The sequence below is a fragment of the Schistocerca cancellata genome, chromosome 5 (assembly GCF_023864275.1).
Source record: "Schistocerca cancellata isolate TAMUIC-IGC-003103 chromosome 5, iqSchCanc2.1, whole genome shotgun sequence".
NCBI lineage: Eukaryota > Metazoa > Arthropoda > Insecta > Orthoptera > Acrididae > Schistocerca > Schistocerca cancellata.
Window position 1 is genome coordinate 303,353,160 of NC_064630.1, and position 23,602 is coordinate 303,376,761.

The 23,602-nt window shown below is 42.2% G+C and overlaps 1 protein-coding gene across 1 annotated transcript in view; it reads right to left on the bottom strand.

Moving 5' to 3' along the window:
• LOC126188504 (uncharacterized) overlaps positions 1-17,661 on the bottom strand; it is a 186,576-nt gene extending 168,915 nt beyond the window's left edge. The window contains exons 1-2 of the mRNA XM_049930107.1: positions 17,608-17,661; positions 13,529-13,880 (exon numbers count right to left, since the gene is read on the bottom strand). Coding sequence (XP_049786064.1) covers positions 13,529-13,880; positions 17,608-17,661 — 406 coding nt within the window. The remainder of the gene's footprint in view (positions 1-13,528; positions 13,881-17,607) is intronic.
• Between the last annotated feature and the right edge of the window lie 5,941 nt (positions 17,662-23,602).

Sequence of the window (23,602 nt, forward strand, 5' to 3'; positions counted from 1 at the left end):
CATTACAGCCCGAGATATTGAGACGCGAAGTTGACGCTTGAAACACCGACATGCGCTGCTAGCGTACATCCTGAGGCTCAGGCGGGAAACCCTTGCTGCCCGTAATCGCGATGTGATTGACAAGTAAGTGTCCCTCTTGATAAATATGGAGGTGTGATTATAAATGTCACTCACATCGCGATTACGGGCAGCATGGGGTTCACGCCTGAGCCTCAGGACGTGCGCTAGCCCCAGCCCCACATTGATACCGGTGAAAGTCATTTTCCAATAGCTGTTATTGTTCCAGAGATATTTTGGGTGGACAAGATAGCTGGGACACCCTGTATATGTCACATCGTATAGTAAACTGTACTGAGAAATTTGCAAAGAAATCCTGTAGAAGGTTGATAGTAGCTTTGCTTTAGTGACTAGTTGCTAATGAGAGTGGTCATGTATCTATACTTAGTTCAGTGCTAATGTGACTAGCCTTGCGTAAGTGAGAGGGTTTTCTTCTAGTGTGTTGCCCCGGTTGGTTACTGAAGCTAGTTTTCTGCGTTTTTCTACCTATACCAGGGACGATGCATTGTAAAATATTATTGTTGCTGATACTATTCTATTTACTGGAGCGAAATCTTTATATTTTGATTTCGCTGTACATACGAATTTGATGTTAGCATTCAATTGTTGACACATGTCTTCAGAAGCATATTGAACTGTAGATTAAGTTCTGTTTCTTATCTCTCTTGTCAAGAAGAATAGTGTATAGCTGATAAATGCTTTTCAAAATTGAGTCTCACACGCGTAATCCCCAGAGCCCAAACGCCACACCACCCAAATCCCACGCTACGCTACTAACACTCAACCATGTTATCATACTGTAAAACAACCTCTCTTACGTGTGACGAGATTATCTCTAATGCGTTGACGTATTTTACACCACGTCATAATGTGTATAGTGCATATCTTGAATAAAAATTCATATCATGACGAACCTGTTAAACTGGATTATTATATCTGAAGATGACAATAAACTGCTAAAGTCCGTAACGTGAATGTTGATTAGGCACTCTTCACGTAGTAATTCCTTATACAAATATGTATATACGACGCATAAAACCGTTTGACAATATGACAGTCCTTACGCCACGGATAATTACCCATTTTCTACAACGAAAGTATGGATAGAAGTAAGATCAGCATGCCGTCGGCGTCGAAGAGGGGCTCGTAAGGGGGAAGCATACGGAAGGAAATCGGCAGTGTCCTCTTCAAACGAAACATCCAGGCATTAAAGACATTTATGGAAAGCAAGAAAACTTGCATCATGTTATCGGGTTACTTTGACAGTGATCCTCCCGAAAGCGAATCCTGTAAATTACACCTAAGTAACGTGTGTTGGTAGTTTTATATTACAAAATTCACTTTATTTACGCATTTCTGGTACAATATGATTCGCCTGGCTGTAGTGCTCAGAAAATCGTACTCCACAACTCATTTCAAGTGCGTTCCTGGTACAATGTGATACCGCTGGATGTAGTGGTCAGGAAATCGTTTCCCACTATTTATTTCAGACTGTGGCGTTTACGAGGGCCACCAAAAAAACGGAATGTAACGAAACTGGGCGAGACTGGGGGGTACGGCAATTTCAAGCTTGCTCTAGACGAAAGTTTTGACGTTGACATGCTTGGCTGAAGGTGGCGTCACCCGCTGACATCGGCGTTTGATCGATTGTCAAGCGTTCGCTTACGTTATAGCGGTGGATTTCATGCTTTTTTATCTTATTCTTCTTTGTTTTATTATTTGTTTTTGTTAAACGTTGCAAGTGCTGCATTACGACTTTCATACTTTTTCAATGAATGTTTTCCCGCAAAAGAGGTTAGATATCTGAAATGGAAAAGTGACTCAGGTTTGGTTCTAAGGTTCCTCAATTAATAAGAGATAGAGCTTTGACTGGTGAGGTTGCAGATAGCAGCCTCATAATCCGTCATATCTGTTCTGGGTTGATAACCCCTTCAGCGACGTTTCAAAATACTCCCAGATCTCAAACTTGTCTCGGATAACGAGATAGATTTTGTAACGCGACTTCACCTAAGGAGTGGGAACAAAGGAAAGTAGAACTAGCTAAATGGAACGTCAGAACGATTCCTTACAAAGAAGAAGAAATAGCAAAGATATTCTCTCAACATCAGACAGATGTTGCAGCTAGCTCAGAAATAAAGACGAGGCTCAAAGGTAGTAAATATGCTCGAAAATATGTATAGTTGTATAGTGAAGTACAAAGACAGAAAGCAAGGGTGTACCAATAGATATAAAAAGAAAATGTGAGAAATACCTTAAAATTATGAACATGTAAACGAAATAACTGTGACACCAACGGTAAAACCAAAAGAGGAGGCCTAACACTAACAGCACTTTAAGTATTTGAGAAAGGTAAGATTCACGTATTAGTTGCCATTTATGACACATTTCAAGAAAATTATGGATCAGTATAACCAAAAGCACCAGACCTGTTTCGTGACATAAATGCAAGGGTAGAAATAATTCAGAACATAATGTTGTTGTAAGTTATGGCGAATCAGTTTGTAATCAGAATGGGAAATTATTTAAAGATTTCTTCCACATTTAGTGATTTAAAAATAACTAATGTCTTTTTTAAATAGAAAGGTATTCACACATGTATTTGGAGAGGTGAAGGATATAGGTCAACTAAAGCTTATGTGAAACTGAATTCAAGTGGAGATACATGGGTACACAGAACTTTTCATATCTGGACTGTTACCTACGTCGTAAAATGTCAAAAAGACGCTATTGCTAAATGGTAACAGGAGAGAAGTTTTGCTATGCGCTAACAAAAAGGTTTCTGTAAAATATTTTTACTCCAGGTTAGAAGAGGATTGTATAAGAATAGATTCAGAATATAATTAGAACAATAAGCTACCTGGGACAGCACTGAAGAAGAATGGACAGATATTAAAAAAAGCAATAGCAAAAGCTGCAAATGAGGTATAAGGAAAACAAGAAATATCGCTGAAGGCGTGGACTAACAATTAGAGCAAGTAAATATTCGGAAGCAGTACAAGAAGAAAGACATCATATAAAAATGTTTCGAAGCCTATAATGGAAAATAAATAAATCGTTAAATATAAAGAGAGTTACCCAAAAGGAATAGTGGAGAGAGCTCACCCGCAAGCCCTGGACAAATACGTAAATAATATAGAAAATAAAACGAAACAGAAAAGAATAAAATTCGGTTGAGTATTATTTCGAAAGGAGAGTGAATTAAATGCAAAAAATCTATGTTATGACGCTAACACGAAAGAGGAGAAAGAAAATATTCGTAATTGGAAGAAAGGTCTAAGTCAAGTAACAGTAAATCAAATCAGAGTAGCTTTAAAAACAACAACAAAATCGAAAAGATGTACATTTAGACGCAATTAAAGCAGAATTATGTACGAATCATTATCACTAAACGTTTAAACGGTTGCATTTGTTTATTGTGTGCTGGAAGAAGGAAAAGGACTACGAAACTAGTAGAAAGCAAAAGCAATTCCAATACATAAAAAAGGAGAAGAAAATAAAGTGGGAACTATAAAAGAATAAGCTTAGTTGACACAGCGTATAAACTTTTTTCAAGAATGTTAAATACAAAATTGAATCAGTAGCAGGGTGTGGAGGATCACATCGGATTTAGAAACAGGTAACGAACGACAGATGCAAAAGTTATTTTAAAATAATCGCCATCGCAGACTGTGAAAAATATATGACTGTGAAAAATTCAAATACGTAGGGAGCATAACTATTAATAAAAATGGAACAAGTGAAGAAGACTTGAGAAACAGATGGAACTCAGGAGGTAGAGCAGTATCAAGATTGAACTCCATTTTATGGCTCACAAAATCGTATTGCAAACAAAACTTATGGTATATAAAGCCATGATTGAGCCAACTAACATGTGTTGTTTGGAGCGCTGGATGATTACGGAGAATAGCGTCAAGGAGATCGAAGCTGAAGAAATGGACTTTCTAAGACGAGTAGCAGAGATCTCCCGTTGGGAGCATAGGACAAGTGAGGATGTACTGGAAAGTAAACTCAAAAAAGATACCACAATGTATAAAATAGGATGCAGACAACTTATCCGGTTTGGACACTTAGTGAGAATGGGACAAGCAACAATAACCAAAAATGTTTTCGAATATCTACCGATAAACAGAAGGCCCAGAAGTAGATCGTGACTTAAATGGATTCAAGGGATAGCATGGAGTCTGACCATTGAAGACACTCAAAATAGGTTGTTACGGAGTCTGAGATGCAATATGCGAACTTGCTGTCTCCTGCTCTCTCTTTGACGTCTAGTGTGAACGGCCTTTACAGAGTACAATGAGAAGACGTAGACAAATAGGAAACATTTCATTTGCTTCCTTAATACGAAAAAATTCAGTTCGGCTTTGGTGGTGCTGCCGCCGAAGACCATAGCTGCTGTAGTAGATCTAGAAAAGCGATGGGAAAAGTCTCTAGTTTAACCCCTACGCTGCTCTATACTTACATGGATGTTGCAGCTCACAGTCGGAGTGTCTGTTCTTACTGTAACTGTTCAACCTCAAGTCAAACCGGTGGTTATTGTTAGTCACTTGATTGTTGCTGCTACATGTTGGCATTCCCTGTTGAATTGTCCATTGCTGTCTCTGTAGATAAAAAAAAAATGGTGTTGATTCACGACGGAAAAATAACATGTACGTTATGAAAACTATCTACGTCTCCATTTTATGAAATAACACACTTGTGATGAGAGAAGTTCGTGGTCAATACTAAGAGTAGTAAGAGAACTAAAACACTACCAACACGAACGAAAAACTTGCAGCGAATGAAATAACGTCGTAAATAGAAAACCATATCAGAGTATGTGGATAAAGGCAAAGTTGTCAGATATCGGAGTGTATTAACTCACAATCCAAAACTAAATGCAGACATCAGAGTAGCAGACTCGGTGAACAAGTGATCCAATGGCAGATTAAAAAAGTTTCGTGCTGCACATTCAGTTAGTCATTGTTGAACCGGTTTTGGTCACACAATCCACTACTTGACGCTTGTTGCACGGTTGTAACTGGACCATGAATTAGATTATGCTTGTCAGTGCAGACTATTCGTCTTGTGTCTAGGCCCTGTGTCGCTTATAGGATGCCTAAAGAATGCTGCTTTCTTGGATAGCTGTACAAAAATTCAAGCAAAACAAATTAATAGTTTTTATTACAATAAAGAAGATTGACAATACTTAACTTTATATTACAAGAACATCTCGCAAGCGATGGGCGACAGCAAACAGTCAGTGTCCTTCTCTGTATACAATGTCCATGTAAGCATTCACACTCGCTCATAAGTTACTACTGTCGTTAATATCACTGCATCATACTGTGCGGCCGAGGCTATCAGGAGCGGCGCTTATATTCTCTTGGTTGTTGGGGCCGCTCCTGTAGTGGTGCGTTCCTAGTCAGCGAGCTATTGGTTGACGTCGTCTCACAGCCTTCTCTGCTCTCGTGTTCTTCGTCTTAGAGCAAGCGTGCCGGAATAGTGTCCACTTGTTCAAAAATGGTTAAAATGGCTCAGAGCGCGATGGGACTTAACTTCTGAGGTCATCAGTCCCCTAGAATTTAGAACTACGTAAACCTAACTAACCTAAGGACATCACACACATCCATGCCCGAGGCAGGATTCGAACCTGTGACCGTAGCGGTCGCGCGGTTCCAGACTGAAGCACCTAGAACTACTCGGCCACTCCGCCCGGCTGTGTCCACATGTCTACACTTTTGTAACAGATCTCCTGCCCTGGGGAAAACAAACAGTAATAGCTTGGTTGCGCCACGTATATTTGGAGATACTAACCAAACTATTAACACTGTACTCATTATAGCTACGATCATTATTCAATAAATGAAGCAAATACTGACATAATGTCGTTCAGTAAACTGTCAACAATAGAAATATCTGCACTTATTCCACTTAAACGCTGTATATGTATTAATACACTGAAGAGCCAAAGAAACTGGTACAATTGCCTAACGTCGTGTAGCGCCCCCGCGAGGACGCAGAAGTGCTGAAACACAAAGTGTCATAGACTTGATTAAGTCTGAGGTAGTGTTGGAGGGAACTGACAACATCAGTGCTGCAGAGCCGTGCATAAATCCGTAAGAGTACGAGGGGGTGGACATCTCTTCTGAACAGCACGTTGCCAGGCTTCCCAGATATTCTCGTCTCTGAGGAATTTGTTGGCCAGAGGAGTGTTCTTGGAGCCACTTCGTAGCAATTCTGGACGTGTTGGGTGCCGCATTGTCGTCTATAATTTCCCAAGTCCGTCGGAATGCGCAATGGACATGAATGGATGCTGATGATCAGATAGGATGATTATGTACGTGTCACTTGTCAGAGTCGTATGTAGACGTACCAGGGGTGCCATATCACTCCAAATGCACTCGCTGCACACCATTACAGAGCCTCCACCAGTTGAACAGTCCCTTGATGACATTTTGGGTCCATGGATTCATGAGGTTTTCTCCCTACCCGTAAACGTACATCCACTCGATACAATCTGAAACGACACTCGTCCGATCAGTCAACATGATTTCAGTCATTAACAGTCCAATACCAATGTTGATGGGCCCAGGCGAGGCGTGAAGCTTTGTGTCGTGCAGTCATCATGGTTAGAGGAATGAGCCTTCGGCTCCGAAAGCCCATATCGATGATGTTTCGCTGAATGTTTTGCACGCTGAGACATGTTGATGGTCCAGCACTGAAATCTGCATCAGGTTGCGGAAGGGTTGCACTTCTGTCATATTGAACTATTCTCTTCAGTAGTCTTTGCTATTGCAGGACCTTTTCCCGGCCGCAGCAATGTCAGAGATATGATTGTTTACTGCATTCTCTGATATTCGTGGTACATTCTTGAAATGGTCATACGGGAAGTTCCCCACTTCATCGCTACCTCAGAGATTCTGTGTCCCATTGCTCGTGCGCCGACTATAATACCACGTTCAAAGTCCCTTAAAACTTGACAACCTAAGACTGCAGGAGCAGTAAGCGATGTAACAACTGTGTCAGACACTTGTTGTCTCATATAGGCGTTTCCAACCCCTACTCCGTATACTGCCTGTTTACATATCTCTGTATTTCAATACGCATTTCTATACCAGTTTGTTTGGCACTTCAGTGTAGAACAATATTCACTGCAACCTACTACAACCTATCAGTCATTATGTTGATACATAATAATAGTCATGGCGAACAATTGCACATGTGGTGACGATAGCACGTTTACTCGATTAGACTTGTGAACTCATGTACATGCTCTGCTTTCTATGCTGTTATAGTTCAAATATACACGACCACAGACTCACGTGATATGTTATCACTTAAATGGACAGTGCAGGAGACTCGCGACCATTCTCCGAACGTGTGGAGACGGTGAGTTCATGGATGACGTCATAGGACACGCTGGTGAGATTAAAACGAATATGAAGAGCTCGTTTCTCCTCTCTGACGGAAACGAATGCACTCACGAGTCTGAGAGCTGAAAGTCATGGCTATGGTCAACTGTCACGTTCCAGTCAGAGCCCAGACGTTAGACGCTGGCAGCAAGGTCGTAGCTCACTGATCAGCCTGCAAACAACAGTATGCCTCAGGTTCGTGTCCGGAGCGATTTGCCAACACACGTTGCATGGGGGCTTAATTAAAATAATACTGCAGATATTTTTTTAGTAGCTGTAAGTCCGATTACGCTGTTTCGTAAACGGCTGGCCCTGACTAGTATTAGTACGCAAACTGACTGCATAGAACAACAACAAAGAATGAAATGAAAATTTTCATTAACACAATTAATTAATTAAGTCCCCAGCAACTATAAAACCAACGCCACAACAAGCACAAGTGTAGCTGTTCTGTATGTGGTAGTATGACTCAACGCACATCTGGCACGGTTCTTCTTCAACAAGACAAGAATTTTTAAATACCAATTATACTGACGTGATAAAAGAAAATTAGAAATACTATAATTGTGCAAGAAAACCAAAATTACACTCTAATACAAGAACACAAGCCAGATGCTTTGTTGACTGAACCTGTAATGACACATTATTCAGGACACTGAAAGAATAAAAGAACATAGTGTTGTATTACCTTCATATATATTGACGAAAAGCACTCAGATCATTACAATATCTCCATTGGAATAACATCTGCTATCTCTCCCATCAAATAACTGCATAAACATGGAACAACAGTCTCCACTACCACATCTCACTCCAACTTCACGACAAGCAGTGTCCACCACAACTTCTCGGCAAGAACTGCTTGCCGCTACGTCTCAATAATCACTGCCAGTGGAGGCGGCGGAACAATACTCTCTGGCGCGATCTCTGGCGCTGTGGCTCAGTGCAGCCACCTTTCAACGTGTTTGTCGAGGGCAGGAGGTAGCCTAGTATGACTGGAAGCATGAGGTGCAGACCACAGTCTTTTGTGTCCACTGTGAGAACGTGTATCTGCCTGACGGACATTTTCAAACTACAGTCACAATAGAAAGTGTATGAAACAGCATACCTATTTAAAAGTTAAGCATATCAAACTACAGGTCATGTCGAGACAAAACAGATAAGCTTACGTTGAACCTAGATACTAAATTAGTTTCGAATCAACAGAGCTCTATGAATTTACATACTATCTTAAAATAGTAAAATTCATAACTTTAGTTGTATTAACTGTACAGACCTGAGAAAGTGTTCAAAATAAAATTATTGCTAATGAGAATGATGGTCTACTGCCAAATTAGAAATATTAATTAAAAGTTAGAAAAATCAATGCAGCATCATAAAGTGTAGTTAAAGACAGCTACATTTAAATGCTGCAAACTATGTCTAACTTAATCTGGGTCGAGAAAATCGGCACTAAACCGTAACAAAAAACACGAGAGCAGTTGTGGTCGTCCAGTACCATAAAAAAAAAAACGTGCCAACTCCCCTTAATACCTACCACATCAAAGCTGTTCATTTATCCCTCCTCAAAGTGTGATCACAACTTGATACTGTTTTAGGTGACCTGTCTTTAACATTTAAACCACGGAACATTATTTCAATACGTATCCCTATGGCTGACGGGGTTCGATGCTGGACTCTGGTCTGCGCGTTAATGAGACAGGTATTTTCAAACTATGGAGAGCTTGGGAGCCAGAATGGAGCAGAAGATGAAGAGGTTGCCAAGTAACCAGCTGTGGGGGGTGATAGTATGAACAGGGGTAGGTAGGGGCAAATGTTACGTTAGGAAGTGTGTTGAGTTACATGGTGATCAAAATAACGCGTCACTGCAGAACTGGACTAGTGAAATGTGGAATCTGAAGTGTTTTTGGGAATATGAACAGTAACACGGGAAGCATGAATGATGAAGTTGGGGAATTTGACAAATGAGTTAATTTGTGCAATAGGAGAGTTTTGCCCTAAAGTGTAGAAAGTGGCAGAGAAATATCATGTAATAATCCATGAAATAAAAGATAATTATGTGTAGTAGGGGGGAAAGTTAATATCAGAATAGACACTGTGCTGGCGGAACCCTACTGAGGGACTGACACATGGAAACAATGTATTAGTTCTCATGAAATCTCAAATAGGGTGGTTCTTTCTGAAATTTACGAGAAAGTACGGAAAACCAATCTTGCTTTGCATGATGATATCGGTAGCACAGCAGCCCACCCACACAGAAATGTACCTGGTGGAGTTAAAATTGCAACTTCAAAACCGCAATCTAGAGTTAGGTGGTGTAGAGGGTAAAGTGGTAATGTTTCTTTAGCATATATACCTAACGTATTTCTCAAGCGTTTTCCTGTTGATAGTGAATACAGTGCTATGGGCAGCAAGGAGAGGAGAAGTTGTGGCGTAAAGTTCATGATAATCAGATTTTGCGCCAATTTTCCGGTTTAAATAATAAATCACTCCACAGTATCTCATGAAGTGTGAGCATGACACATTGCTGATGGTGTTCCGTCCGTTTTATGGAGACGTCAAGTTTGGCGGCCGTGCATTGTGCTGGCACCAGGTCTCACCATCTGCCTTCTTTAATCATCATCATTATCACCATCATCATCATATAACACAAACTACAGTACATTACACACACACACACACACACACACACACACACACACACACAAACACACACACACAATAGATTCACATCAAAAGTATCTGAACACCACTAGGTCTCATGAGAAGCAGATCAGCCAATAGGAAAAAACCTTTGTATGTTCATCCCTGGAATGGTTCAAATGGCTCTGAGCACTATGGGACTTAACTTCTAGAACTTAGAACTACTTAAACCTAACTAACCTAAGGACATCACACATCCATGCCCGAGGCAGGATTCGAAACTGCGACCGTAGCGGTCACGCGGTTCCAGACTGTAGCGCCTAGAACTGCTCGGCCACCCCGGCCGGCATCCCTGGAATGGAAGGTTGTCAGAACTTCAGGTTTTCAGTATGAAATGATAATTAAAAAAAAACTGCAGCTATCACTTTTGTAATTTATTTACTTATGTAACCAGTTTCGGTGCTCCATTAGACCATCTTCAGACGCCTTGACCAACATGAACTATGTGGTATCCAATCTCGTTTGCAGTCATAACAGGAACCAATATTATATTACAGGTGTTTATAGATCCATAATTTACACGACGCTATCGATTTTTAAGCGAAGGGGGATGTCGTGTAAATAAGATGTCTGACACAAGTTATATGATATTGGCTCCTGTTATGGCAGTGCACTAAATTTTAATCCTTCCAATTTACTCTGATCGAGGTGGAGGAAACTGGTGTAATGTAACTCCGAAACCGAGTGCACAAATAAAGTTCAATACTGACGGCTACAGGTTTTTAAATGTTCATTTCATCATGAGGGGAGGCGGGAAGATTTCAGCAGAGAGGAGGTAACAGCGTGATGGGTCAGTCAGGAGAGCTCAGACACTTAAAACGTCGATTAGTCCTTGGATGTCACCTGAGCAACCAAGTCTTCATGGACATTTCAGATTTTCTAAGGCTGCCCAAGTCGAAATTTTGTGATGAAACTTTCAAGCGGAAACGCGAAAGAACAACCACTGTTAAACAAAGACAAGGCAGACATCATGTACTGACGGACGGGAACGTTCGAATAATGGGGAGAAAGATTTTAAAATATCGAATGAAATCAGCGAAGGAATCAGTCGTGAATTCCGAAGCCCAACCAACAGAATAACTAGGACGATGGCTTAGTGTACAGCATTAGAAACAATAAGATGCAATTTTCGAGCAGCTCTTCGTAAGGCACAAACTTCTGCAAATGCTAAGCAACACTAGTGGTGGCGTGAAACGTGACCCACTGGAGAGTGGATTCATAAAGCAGCAGAGTAGAGGAAATCGTGAAACGTCCCCTTAGAACAATTATACATGACTGTGCTTAAACTGACACACAATATTTTTGGCACAACGCAGTCTGACTTTCAAAAATCCCTACAAAAGAATGGCCCTGACTAACATTAACCTATACCTTTCACAAATCACTTACCTCACAAATATCTTCGTTACTCGAACTACTGCAATACGGCGAGCGCCACTACTGCCAGCTAAATAAAAGATTCAAACTACTGAAGGCACTAACTACTGATAGGCACAGTTAGCAAAAGAAAGATTTTGATAGAGAAAAAACAATGTATTTACCTTAATAGTGTCCAAAAGTCATAATATATATAGCAGTTCATGACATCCAGTCTTACAAATTTCAAAACTCCGCCATTTCTCTCCTCACATCCACCACTGCTGGGGGTTCACCTCCAACTGCGCAACGCTACGTGCTGTTAACAGCCAACTGCCCAACACTACAATGGCAAATTCCAACAATGCCACCATGCCACAGACTGCACACAGCACAGACTGTGATTTTCATACAGAGCGCTATGTGGAGTTACCAATAAGAAAACCTAAATAGCCTACTTACAATCGTTAGTGGGCAGTGTCATTCCTGAAATACTCTGCCATCCCAGAGTTCCAGCCTGAATCGAACGTCTATAGAATAAGCCTGAACATTGACTTCGATCGAGTCCCCAGCTCCCAACGTCAGTACTTTCTTCGGTTCGGCTCTTGAGGAAGTCTATGGGTCTAATTGGAAGTGTTTTCTGCACAGTTCAAACCGCCATAAAGAGAAGGGTCGACACCCACCATATTAATCTCTTCTAATCAGTGTCCGGATGCAGTTTATCAGATTGTGTATGCATGCGCGAATTTTTTTAGGCAGTCCACAATAAATATGATACGTCACAAAGGAGAGACTACCCCATTTTTTAGAAAAATGCTATTTAAATTGAAGTGGGGTATGTTCATTGGAGATTCCCACCCTATTTGGCAAGAGTAAATAATTATCTTAGAATCTGGGATTGAAGTTCTGGCGAACTTTAGGGAAGTGTTACGTCATCATCATCATCATCATTTAAGATTGATTATGCCGTTCAGCGTTCAGTCTGGAGCATAAAATTCCTCCATGATCCCCTATTCAGTGCTAACATTGGTACCCCTTCTGATGGTAAGCCTATTACTTCAAAATCATTCTTAACCGAATCCAGGTACCTTCTCCTTGGTCTACCCCGACTCCTCCTACCCTCTACTGCGGAACCCATGAAACTCTTGGGTAACCTTGCTTCTCCCATGCGTGTAACATGAACTCACCATCTAAGCCTGTTCGCCCTGACTGCTAACTCTATAGAGTTCATTCCCAGTTTTTCTTTGATTTCCTCATTGTGGACACCCTTCAGCCATTGTTCCCATCTACTAGTACCTGCAATCTTCCTAGCTACTTTCATATCCGTAACTTCAACCTTATTGATAAAGTAATCTGAATCCACCCTGCTTTCGCTCTCATACAACAAAGTTGGTGGAAAGATCGAACGGTGCACAGATAACTTAGTCTTGGTACTGACTTCCTTCTTGCAGAAGTGTCACGCCATAAAATAATTAGTATTCGCACGATTAATTAAAATTTCACCAAAATTAGTATAATAGTGTGGGTAAGTAAATGCCACACTTCAGTATATGTCTGGTACCAGTGTTTCGTTCCAAGGGTGAGACAATGAAATGAATGTTTCATATACAACCTATGCTTTTTTTCCCCAAATGGTTTCCTATTAAAGTCATGAAGGTTTTTAAAGATTGTTATCACGAAACGTCTGCCGAAATTTCTGTTTCCGTCTTTAACTTTCCTTATGCCTACCTTTGTTTCGTAAGTGGAAATTTTCGGAGTAATCAAGAGAAGAGATGGAGTGCACTGGCGGCTCAGAGGGTAGGTAGGACCCGTCGCGACTGATCTCTAGTGGGATGGCTGCAGCGAAGGACGCGTGGATTAGCCCCCTTCTGAGCGCACCTCCGGGTCACAGATAACTCTTTTTGGTGAGTGCGTCAGTGTGTGTGCGCGCGAGGGCTCGCGAGCAGTCGGGACGGTGACCGCCTCCCGGCGCACCCTCCCAGCCCTCCTCTACCCTCCGCCCCGGCGATCGATAGCGCTAGCCGGCGGGGGCGGCGGGTGCGGGGGCGGAGCGTCCCGTCCCGTCGCGTCCCTCCGCCGTGGCGCGGCGCGGCGCGCGGACAGACGCAGTGGGATGCTGGCCGCTCCGGCGCTGCCGCCGCCGCTGCCTCTGGCGCTGGCGGCACTCGCCAGTGCGCCGTCCTCAGTGCCGCCAGACGGCCTGCGCCTGCCGCGCCGCGGGTAGGCAGCCCGGCGCGCGCGCCTCGCGCCTCGCTCCACGGTGCAGGCAGCGTGCGTCGGACTCGGCCGCCGCCACCCGGACGCGGCGAAGCCAGCAGGTAAGCCCGACACCAGCCGCCGTTGACTTCCCCACTCGTGCTCTGGCAGTCCCTGTGGCCAGCCAAAAGGCAATCTTTATTCTGTTATAGAAATTAGGCGGGTGGTTAGAGGAGGTCTCTCGGAAGTAAGAAACCGTACTGCTGCCGCATTAGTAGTCAAGGTAAATAAAAATTGAAGACAATTCAATCAGAAAATTTCGTTAAATGGGGAAAATTCAACCGAAGTTTCTTAGAATATTTTTTATTAATACATACACAACTTCATTCATACTTCGGAAAAACTTTACTGTGTGTCTTGGAGGATACTGCTTGTAACACAGTACCTACCCACTTCCTGTTGCTGTAGTTCAATGATCTGACCCAACGCACAATAAAACTATACACAAATGATATAAAGTTAAAAACGGCAATTGTTCGGTTAAGGAGAACATCGCCAATAAAAACACATTACTAGACGTAACAATCAAGCACATGACACTGAACCCTTATTCAACAAAACGTAGGAGTACAAGAGGGTACTGAACTGCGTACAACTACACTCTGTTTCCAACTGGCCGAAGTTGATCCCGCACAGCGAGATATGTTCTATGTGGCATACAATAAAAATTATAGTTATCTTTATTAACCTACAAAAGTGGCATAATGCAATATATGGACAGCAGGCAGGGAAATTAAGATTAATGTGTCCTTATTCTGTGTAGAAGGTGACAAGAATGTCATTTCTAGATTTCTTCTTACAAAGAAATAAACGATAGCCCAGTAACTTCGGGTTGAGTCAATAATAATTCAAGGAAAAAAATACAATTTTTGCGGCAACTTCCTTTGACATATTATATTATGGTAAAATACAAATTTTCTACTTTCCTCCTTTCTATGTGCACTTGTCAATAACTAACTAAAAAGTATTAACAACTAATGAAAATCTTATCACATTGGAAAAATCTCTGCTTCCATTTATTAATTGATTAATGAGTCGATCAAAATTTGAGTCCTGGTATGTACCTTTGTAAGTGTGCTACTCAAGACAACGAAATTCAGCTGTACTTCTGGGAACAAACCGCAGTTGTTTGTTTTTGTCAGAATACTTATTAGATTGCGAAATAATTGTAGATTCCGCCAGTGAAATTGCCTAAGTAACTTTCACTAGGTGTTCAGTATCTCCTTTCAGATATGTACCACTTGCTGCTACAATAACATGTGATACATCATTCTTTCGATGGGTGAAGAGCCCCGTAACCCTTTGTGTTGCCTTACCTTGTTAGATCAAAGTAGCATGACCTATTCATACAAACTTCTCAGTTAGTTTTTGTTATTTCAAAATTCTTCACCATCAAAGGGAAGCATTTGTCCTGTTTGCCACACTGTAACGTGTTTCAGCATTTCTTTATCTGTAAGAATGTTCGGGAGAGATATGAGAAGAAAGATAAAGATTTTGACGTCCGGTCCACTGCAACTTCATTAATTATGGAACACAGTTGGACGAGAACGTAAAAAGAGTTTACGACGTGTCATACCAGGACTCACTTTAACCGATTTATGGGATCAGACAACATTCGCTGTTGCACATTTCATCAAACATTGTAAGTAGGTCTGAAATCTCCGTATAAGCGTCTGACAGTTTTATCATAAACTATGATAAATCATTCAAGTGAGCCAAACAAACTTGCCTGATCAGCTCTGCCCTTCTTTAGACAAATTCCCTGCTAATATAATATGGTTCTTACGCAGAGCGGGCGGACGCAGTATGAGCAGACCCTTTGATCGACAAGTATGGTTTGTCAGTGTCTTAGAAAAGACGATGATGAAAAGAAAGCAACCCAAGAGACAAACCTAAATGTTTGGTTCAAAACTGACGAAAGGCAGCGCAGATTTCAAGCGAATAATGTTTCTGTAAGAACTGCCAAACAGGTTTTAGTTCCTCTTTATTTATTCCCATAGATTAGGTTCTATCTTCGTATTACATGGGTTTTAGATGAGAGAGAAAAATCATTGTCATATTACGAAGGAAGCATATGTGGGAAGAGTGATTTACAATTCTTTGCACTGTCCAGAGGAGTAAACAGCTTCCTTCGGTACGAGTGTTCTCACCAATAAGTTTTCTTTCGCGTTCTATGAAGTAAAACATTCATAAAAACTCCTTCGAACGAATGCCTTAAATTCTTTGATAGACATCTGTTCTCTAATGAAATAGAGGAATATTAATGGACGATTTTTTTCTGCACAATCTGCTCATCATTTCACGATTCGTCAACGAGAACGTTGCATAGCAGCTGCAGCGTTTCTGATACTTGAAAATTTATTCCCTTTGATTGCGTTGATAATTTGGCGGCCGGCCGCGGTGGTCTAGCGGTTCTGGCGCTGCAGTCCGGAACCGCGGGACTGCTACGGTCGCAGGTTCGAATCCTGCCTCGGGCATGGGTGTGTGTGATGTCCTTAGGTTAGTTAGGTTTAAGTAGTTCTACGTTCTAGGGGACTTATGACCTAAGATGTTGAGTCCCATAGTGCTCAGAGCCATTTGAACCATAATTTGGCGGATTTCATAGATTCTGTATTGATTCTTCGTCTTGTCTCTTTTTCTGTTAACACACTGAATATGATCAGTGGGTGGGCGTAATCGACCACTTTGAAAAATGAACAACCAGTAAATGTCCATTTACAGGATGTAACTTTTCCCAAAGGTGGCGTACTGATTAGAAATATAAGGCCACCGTACAATTCCTTTCTTTAACGAGAGCGTACTTAGTTATTTTATATTTCCTGGGTTGCGCACCTACTCGATTACCACATTTCGAACAGGTGGTAGACAGCCGTGACCGGAAGCCGGAAAGCACGGGTGAGTCCCCATTATTTCGAGGTCATCACAAAACAAATCCGCGGTATTCGCTTTTCCGAATGCCAGAAGCTCCCTGAGTGGTGGCGCACAAATGGCCAGGGCCATTGTTTTCCACCTTCGCGGCGGCTGGTACTCCGCGCCGCACCGTTTCGTTTTCCACTAACCAATTGTGTTTCCGCCGCAGACGGCTCAGCCTCCCATTGTTATACGACGCTTATTGTCCGCGGATGCGGGGGCGGAGTCGGGGGCGGCGTCCAGCGGCTGGCGGCACGGCGGCTGGCGACGGCGCCGCCCCCGCAGTCTCTCGGCGCCCGCTTTGTCGCACTGCCCGTAATTTCCGCATCGTGTAGCGGCACTGCCTTCCAGCCCCGCCTGCCGGAAAGGACTCGTCTGTGGCGCCTCCCGCTTTGTGTCTTCAGAAGAAACTGACGTCCAACTTCTTCAGAACTGAGCCTGCTCATTTAAACGAACGTGTCCACACATAGCTCTGCCGCTAGTCAAATGTAAAGATGACTACACGTTCCGCCCTTCTTTATGTTCATGTAACACTTCCGCGACAGAACCCGAGTAGGACTCGGGCAGCAACAGTTAGTCAGGCGGACGGCGTTAGGGTCTTGTCTGTGCAGCGCGTCGAATTTCCTATCTATCACTGTGTTTACTTTTCTCTATAGATAACCGTTGTAGATAACAGCCGGCCGGAGTGGCTGAGCGCTTCTAGGCGCTACAGTCTGGAACCGCGTGGCCGCTACGGTCGCAGGTTCGAATCCTGCCTCGGGCATGGATGTGTGTGATGTCCTTAGGTTAGTTAGGTTTAAGTAGCTCTAAGTTCTAGGGGACTGATGACCTCAGAAGTTAAGTCCCATAGTGCTCAGATTCATTTGAACCATTTTGTAGACAGCACAAGGTGTCTCTTCACTGTGCTGCCACACAGCGTTCAAATTCTGACCTCTCTGTACTCAAATACAGGGTCTTTTGTCTTGCTGGTCTGTATTGGCTCCATACTACATTCGTCTGTGGGTAAGAGCCTATAGGACAAAACGGGCAGAAGGAAACACGCTTGTTATGTCGAAATTGTAATGTAGTTCTTTATATGCCTGAACGCTCAAAAACGTATCCACCTTTTACTGACAGTTAAACTAGATTCCAGTATTTCAAATGACACATCACACGATTTTACTGCGTTTACACTAAGGTGACAAGAGTCATGGGGTACCTTCTAATATCGTGTCGGATACCCTTTTTCTCGGCGTAGTGAAGAAGCTAGACGTTCCATGGGCTCCACAAGTCGCTGAGTGTCCTCTGCAGAAACACTGAGCCATACTGCCTCTACAGCCGTTCATAAGTGCGAAAGTGCCGGCGCAGGATGTTGTGCACGAACTGACCACTCGATTATGTCCCACGAATGTTTGATGAAAGTCATGTCTGCCGGTCTGGGTGGCCAAATCATTCGCTCTAATTGTCCAGAGTGTTCTTCAAACCAATCGCGAACATTTGTGGGCCGGTGACATGACATCTTTACTTCGGAACACGAAGTACATTAATCGTTGCAAATGGTCTCCAGGTAGCCGAAAATAATCGTTTTCTGTCAACGATTGAATTTTTGGACCAGAGGTCTCCATCCATTCCAGGTAAACACAGCACACGCCGTTATTAAGCCACCACAGTGCCTTTTTCACAACATGGGGCCATAGCTTCGTGGGGTATGCGCCAAACTCGAACAATTCCATCAGCTCCTACCAACAGTAATCCGAACAGTCAACAGTTTACCAGTCGTCTATGGTACAACTCATGTGGTCACGAGCCCAGGAAAAGCGCTGTAGGTTCAAAATGGCTCTGAGCACTATGGGACTTAACGTCTGAGGTCATCAGTCCCCTAGAACTTACAATTACTTAAACCTAACTAACCTAAGGACATCATACACATGCATGTCCGGGGCAAGATTCGATCCTGAGACCGTGGCGGTAGCGTGGTTCCAGACTGTAGCGCCTAGAACCGCTCGGCCACCGCGGCCGGAGCACTGTAGGTGGTGACGTGCTGATAGCAAAGGCACTCTAGTCGATCGTCTGCTGGCATAGCCTATTAACGCAAAATTCCGCCACACAATCCTAACAAATATATTCTTCGTACGTCCCACACTAATTTCTGCGGTTATCTCACGCAGTGTTGCTTGTCTGTTAGCACAGATAACTCTACGCAAACGCCGCTGCTCTCAGTCGCAAAGTGATGGCCACCGGCCACTGCGTTGTCCATGGTGAGAGGTAACGACTGAAATTAATTCCTATCGGCACACTATTGACACTGTGTATCTCGGAACATACAATTACCTAACGATTTCCGAAATGGAATGCCTCATACGTCTAGCGGCAACTATCATTTCCCGTTCAAAGTCCGTTAATTCTCGCCATGCGGCCATAATCCTGTCGGAAAAACTCTCACGTGAATCATCTGAGTACAAAGAACAGTTCCGTTAATGCACTGCCGTTTTATACATTTGTACGCGATACTACCGCCATGTCTATAAGCGCATATCGTTATCCCATGACTTTTGTCACTTAAGTGTATAGTTATTATACTACAATATTCGGAGAGTGTGTTAAGAGTAGCCGTCCAGGTGCCCCAAAATTGGTGACTGAGCACGCCTTGAAAGTCTTAATATTCTCTGCCGGCTTTTTTCTAACACTGAGTCTATTTCATAGCCACGCAAACGGTTTCATCAAGTTAGTTGTAACAACTAAATGACTCCAGCTGTAACGCACTGATATTGTAGTTATAGTTTACTAATATTCTACCTTTTGTGAAGTGGACAATTTACACTTCTGTAGATTTAAATCAAGATGCAAAAACTGATATCATTCTGAAATATTATCAAGTTGTGATTGGTTATTTTTTACAGACTTTTCCTTAATGGTACTTAGTTATAGTTGACTGTGAGGTTACTATTAAAGGTCTCGACCAGACAATTGATATACAAAACGAAGAGTATCGGTCTCCATACACTTCCCTGTGCCACGCCTCAAGTGCACGCCTGTTGACGACTCCCGATCCTCAGTCTACCCATGAAGTTGGTTTGGTACCCTACAGTATCGTACTTTCATTAATAGGCTTTTAGAAAGTCAAAAATACCGCACCTACCTTCATCTCATGATCAATTTCTTTCAGGATGTCACGTGAGAAAAATGCGATACGAGTTGCGCATGAATGATGTATCCGAAACCAATGCTGGTTGGCACGGAGGAAGCCATTCCATTCGAGATACCTCATTATGTTTGAACTCACAATATGAACGAAAGGTATTTTTTTGTTAGTTACATCTGCTGCCCCTCTTATATCCGAGTGTTACCTATGCTTCCTTCCACCCACAGAGCATTTTATTTTGATGGAGGTTTCTACAGTATATTATCGTTAACAGTATAGTTAACTCGAACGATTTTCCTGACTACTTTTTTCTCTGCATGAACGACAATTGACAGGTCCTCAGTATATTGAGAATAGAACACAGGTTATAGAACTGTTCGTGATATCGTTCACAATAGTTACGAACCAATCTGAGGCGAATCATCTTCGGGGTCCTTTCTATAGAACTGGAGAATTATATATGACGAAGGAAACCATCTTGAATCAGACGCAAAACTGTAAGTCGTTTTTAAGTTATTAAATCAAACTGGTTTCGAGCTTTACTATTCACTTCGTAGCACCTACCTTGGAAATTTTTGTGGGTCATGTAGAGAAATATGCTTGGTCGTTCCTTTACCTACCTTTCCTTGGCAGTGCTCCACCAGAAAAAAGAACTAAAGTCGTCTCAGTGACAAAGCCTCATCTTCAAACCGATCAATATGGTTCAGCGCTTAAAACACACTTCATGTAGTGTACTTGTCCATACCGTAACTGTACGGGGAACACTAAACACATAACTAGTTCCATGTTTCGGCATTGGCCATTGTTTCATATGCGAAATATGAACCAATTACGCTATGAACATTTACAGATGACGTGGGCAAAACTCTTCGTATCAGATTACATTGAAATAAATATTGTGGCCGTAGATACATACCTTTGAAGTGTTTTCAATACAGTAGCGAGGGAGGAGAGCACTACATAAAGTAGTTTAACAGGATCGGAGGTTCATAAGGTACTGGTCTCACGTACGGAAGGGACGGTCTTCCAACCTCCATTCGGTCATCTTGTTTAAGTCTTAGAAAGATTTTAAACCACCTCCTAAGAAATTCCGAATGGTGTCTTTCACACATCGCTGAATGACAGCTCGGACTCGATTTCTTGTTACTTCGTTCTCGACAGACTTTAAATGGTAATTTCCCTTCTACTTTTCATCAAAAATGGTTCTGAGCACTATGAGACTTAACTTCTGAGGTCATCAGTCCCCTAAAACTTAGAACTACTTAAACCTAACTAACCTAAGGACATCACACACATCCATGCCAGAGGCAGGATTCGAACCTCCGACCGTAGCGTTCCCGCAGTTCTAGACTGTAGTGCCTAGAATCGCTCGGCCACTTCGGCCGGCTACTTTTCATAACTACATAAATGTGCCACTGGCTGTTCTCCATTTCACAGCAGATTAATGTGCGTGCATCATGTAACTCATATGAAGACTCTTGAAATGGAGGTGTCTGCTGGATTGCATGAGATACGTTGGAGAAGGCAGATAGTGACATAAATTTCGTAAACATTCATTCGGAACGAGAGATCAAAAAGTTTGCCTCCGAAATCCGCACTAAACCATAGCCTATATGTCGGTGCTTATACAGCCACATCGGAGTCGCGCTGGGTTGCATATACGCTGCAGCAACGGCCCTGATGCTACATCTGTTCACATAAAATTATTACTATTCCCGAGTATCACGTCACTAATAGTTGCAACTGTTCCCGCTAAGAGTTTACAACTATCTGCGACGTGGTATTGAGATTGGCACGTGTCAGTCACGAAACCACTTTCTCAATTTTACATCCGTGCTTAACATTAACAGTTTTCGTTTGTTGAAGACATGTTCGTCGCTCTTCACCAAATTGCTTCCAGCGTCTCTTTGTCGTCATTGCCGGCCGGTGTGGCCGAACTGTTCTAGGCGCTTCAGTCTGGAACCGTGTGCCTCGTGAATGGATGTGTGTGATGTCCTTAGGTTAGTTAGGTTGAAGTAGTTCTAAGTTCTATGGGACTGATGTCCTCAGACGTTAAGTCCCATAGTGCTCAGAGCCATTTGAACCATCTTTTTGCCGTCATTGCGTATCAACGTTAGTGACTTACGTGATGCTATCGAGTGGTATTTCACCGTATACCATGGAGAGTTCACTGAATGAAAATAGAGATGCTAGAAACAAAACGTTTACTTCTCTTCTTCTTTTTCCTAGCGTCTAGTACGGGGTACATTTATTCAGGATTTGGAAAATGTTATTTCCTTATGTCACTTTGTGGCCGATTGCCCTTCATAACACCACAGCCATCAAGACAAACTGTGGGAGGGGAAATGTATGTCCCAACTGCGCCGCTAGGTAGCACGCTGCGAGCTGCGCTGTACAAGCAAGCCAATACATTTCCTTGTCTATACGAAAGCAGTTTCTCATAACATATTAAACATCCAGTTCAGTCCAAAGCTGGTAAGTATGCAATTGACATACTCATTATATTACGAATATCAAAGACCATAGAGTACTGTCTACGGTGTATCCACATGAACATAGATGGTTATTAGAGTAATATGCTGCTAAAAATTCTTTAGTGTGGAGGCTGCTATTGTAATGGCGTAAATATTTTATGCAGTGGATTTTTAACTCAGTTTCCTTTCCAGGTTACTAATCGAGAACACCATTTTAATGATAATTGCTGTATTGGGATCGTTCATTAAATAGTTAATGTGATTCCTGAAAGGGAATAGTTTGTAACGAGGATAATTGATGCTTACCAAGCAAAGGAATCGTGAGAGAACATCTAATCGACTCAGCCTTCATTAACTAACTGCAGATTGCGATTTCTGAATCGCTTTTTTGGTGATATATCAACTGCACATCGGTACAAGACATCCGTATCTGTTGCTTAGTGCAGCAATTCCGATATCTCTTTAATGGTCTACTGTTGCTTCTGTGTACAATACGTTAACATTAATACTACATTTGCAAAACGTGAAAAATATTATGCTGTGAAATACATTTGCTTGAAGATTCATCTGAGATTTCATTTGTAGGAAGGGAGCTTAGGGTCTGACAGGCGTCGGCAGTGATGTTTAGCTCAGATAGGACAATGCTGAAGAATGAATATGTCCAAGTTATTTCCAAGCAAACCATCCACACATTAGCATTTACGACATAGGATTACCCTGGGGAAGCCTAATGCAGTTGTTTGGTCGTGCCGGTGAAGCACTTTTATCTAGTGTGGGCTCACAGGTATCACACAAGGAGAACTTTTGATTTCAACGAGATACTACAGTAATTGCACACGTATGCTCAGTAAAAGTTGTAGGCACTATCTTTGTTCTACGCTGTTCCGATCCCGGTCCAGCTCTCTCTCCCGTGGTCTTCCGGGATCTCATTTTCTTTGTCTTTGTAATTGATTTGCTTTGTTAGCCTTCTTTTTGGTATCCTGTAGATATATTCTATCCATTTATCTCTCTCGTTTTATTAATTCGGTTACTGAATAAATTCCAAACTCATTTCTGAAGTTCCGTATCTTATCTGATTACTTGCACTACAGACTTTCACTTGTCTCTGATATTCTATTTGAGAGGCCTGTATATACATTTCGCCTATCTTTCGTATTTTCCAAGACTCTGAGCCACATATCAAACGGGTACAGCAATTCTACAACCATTAATCTTTGAACATAACTGCTAAGGTTCAGTGACCGTGTCAGAATTACATTAGAACAAATAAGCCCTCAGTCACAAATATTAAGTCAAAACTGACCAGGTTTCGACGCTACAATGAGCGTCGT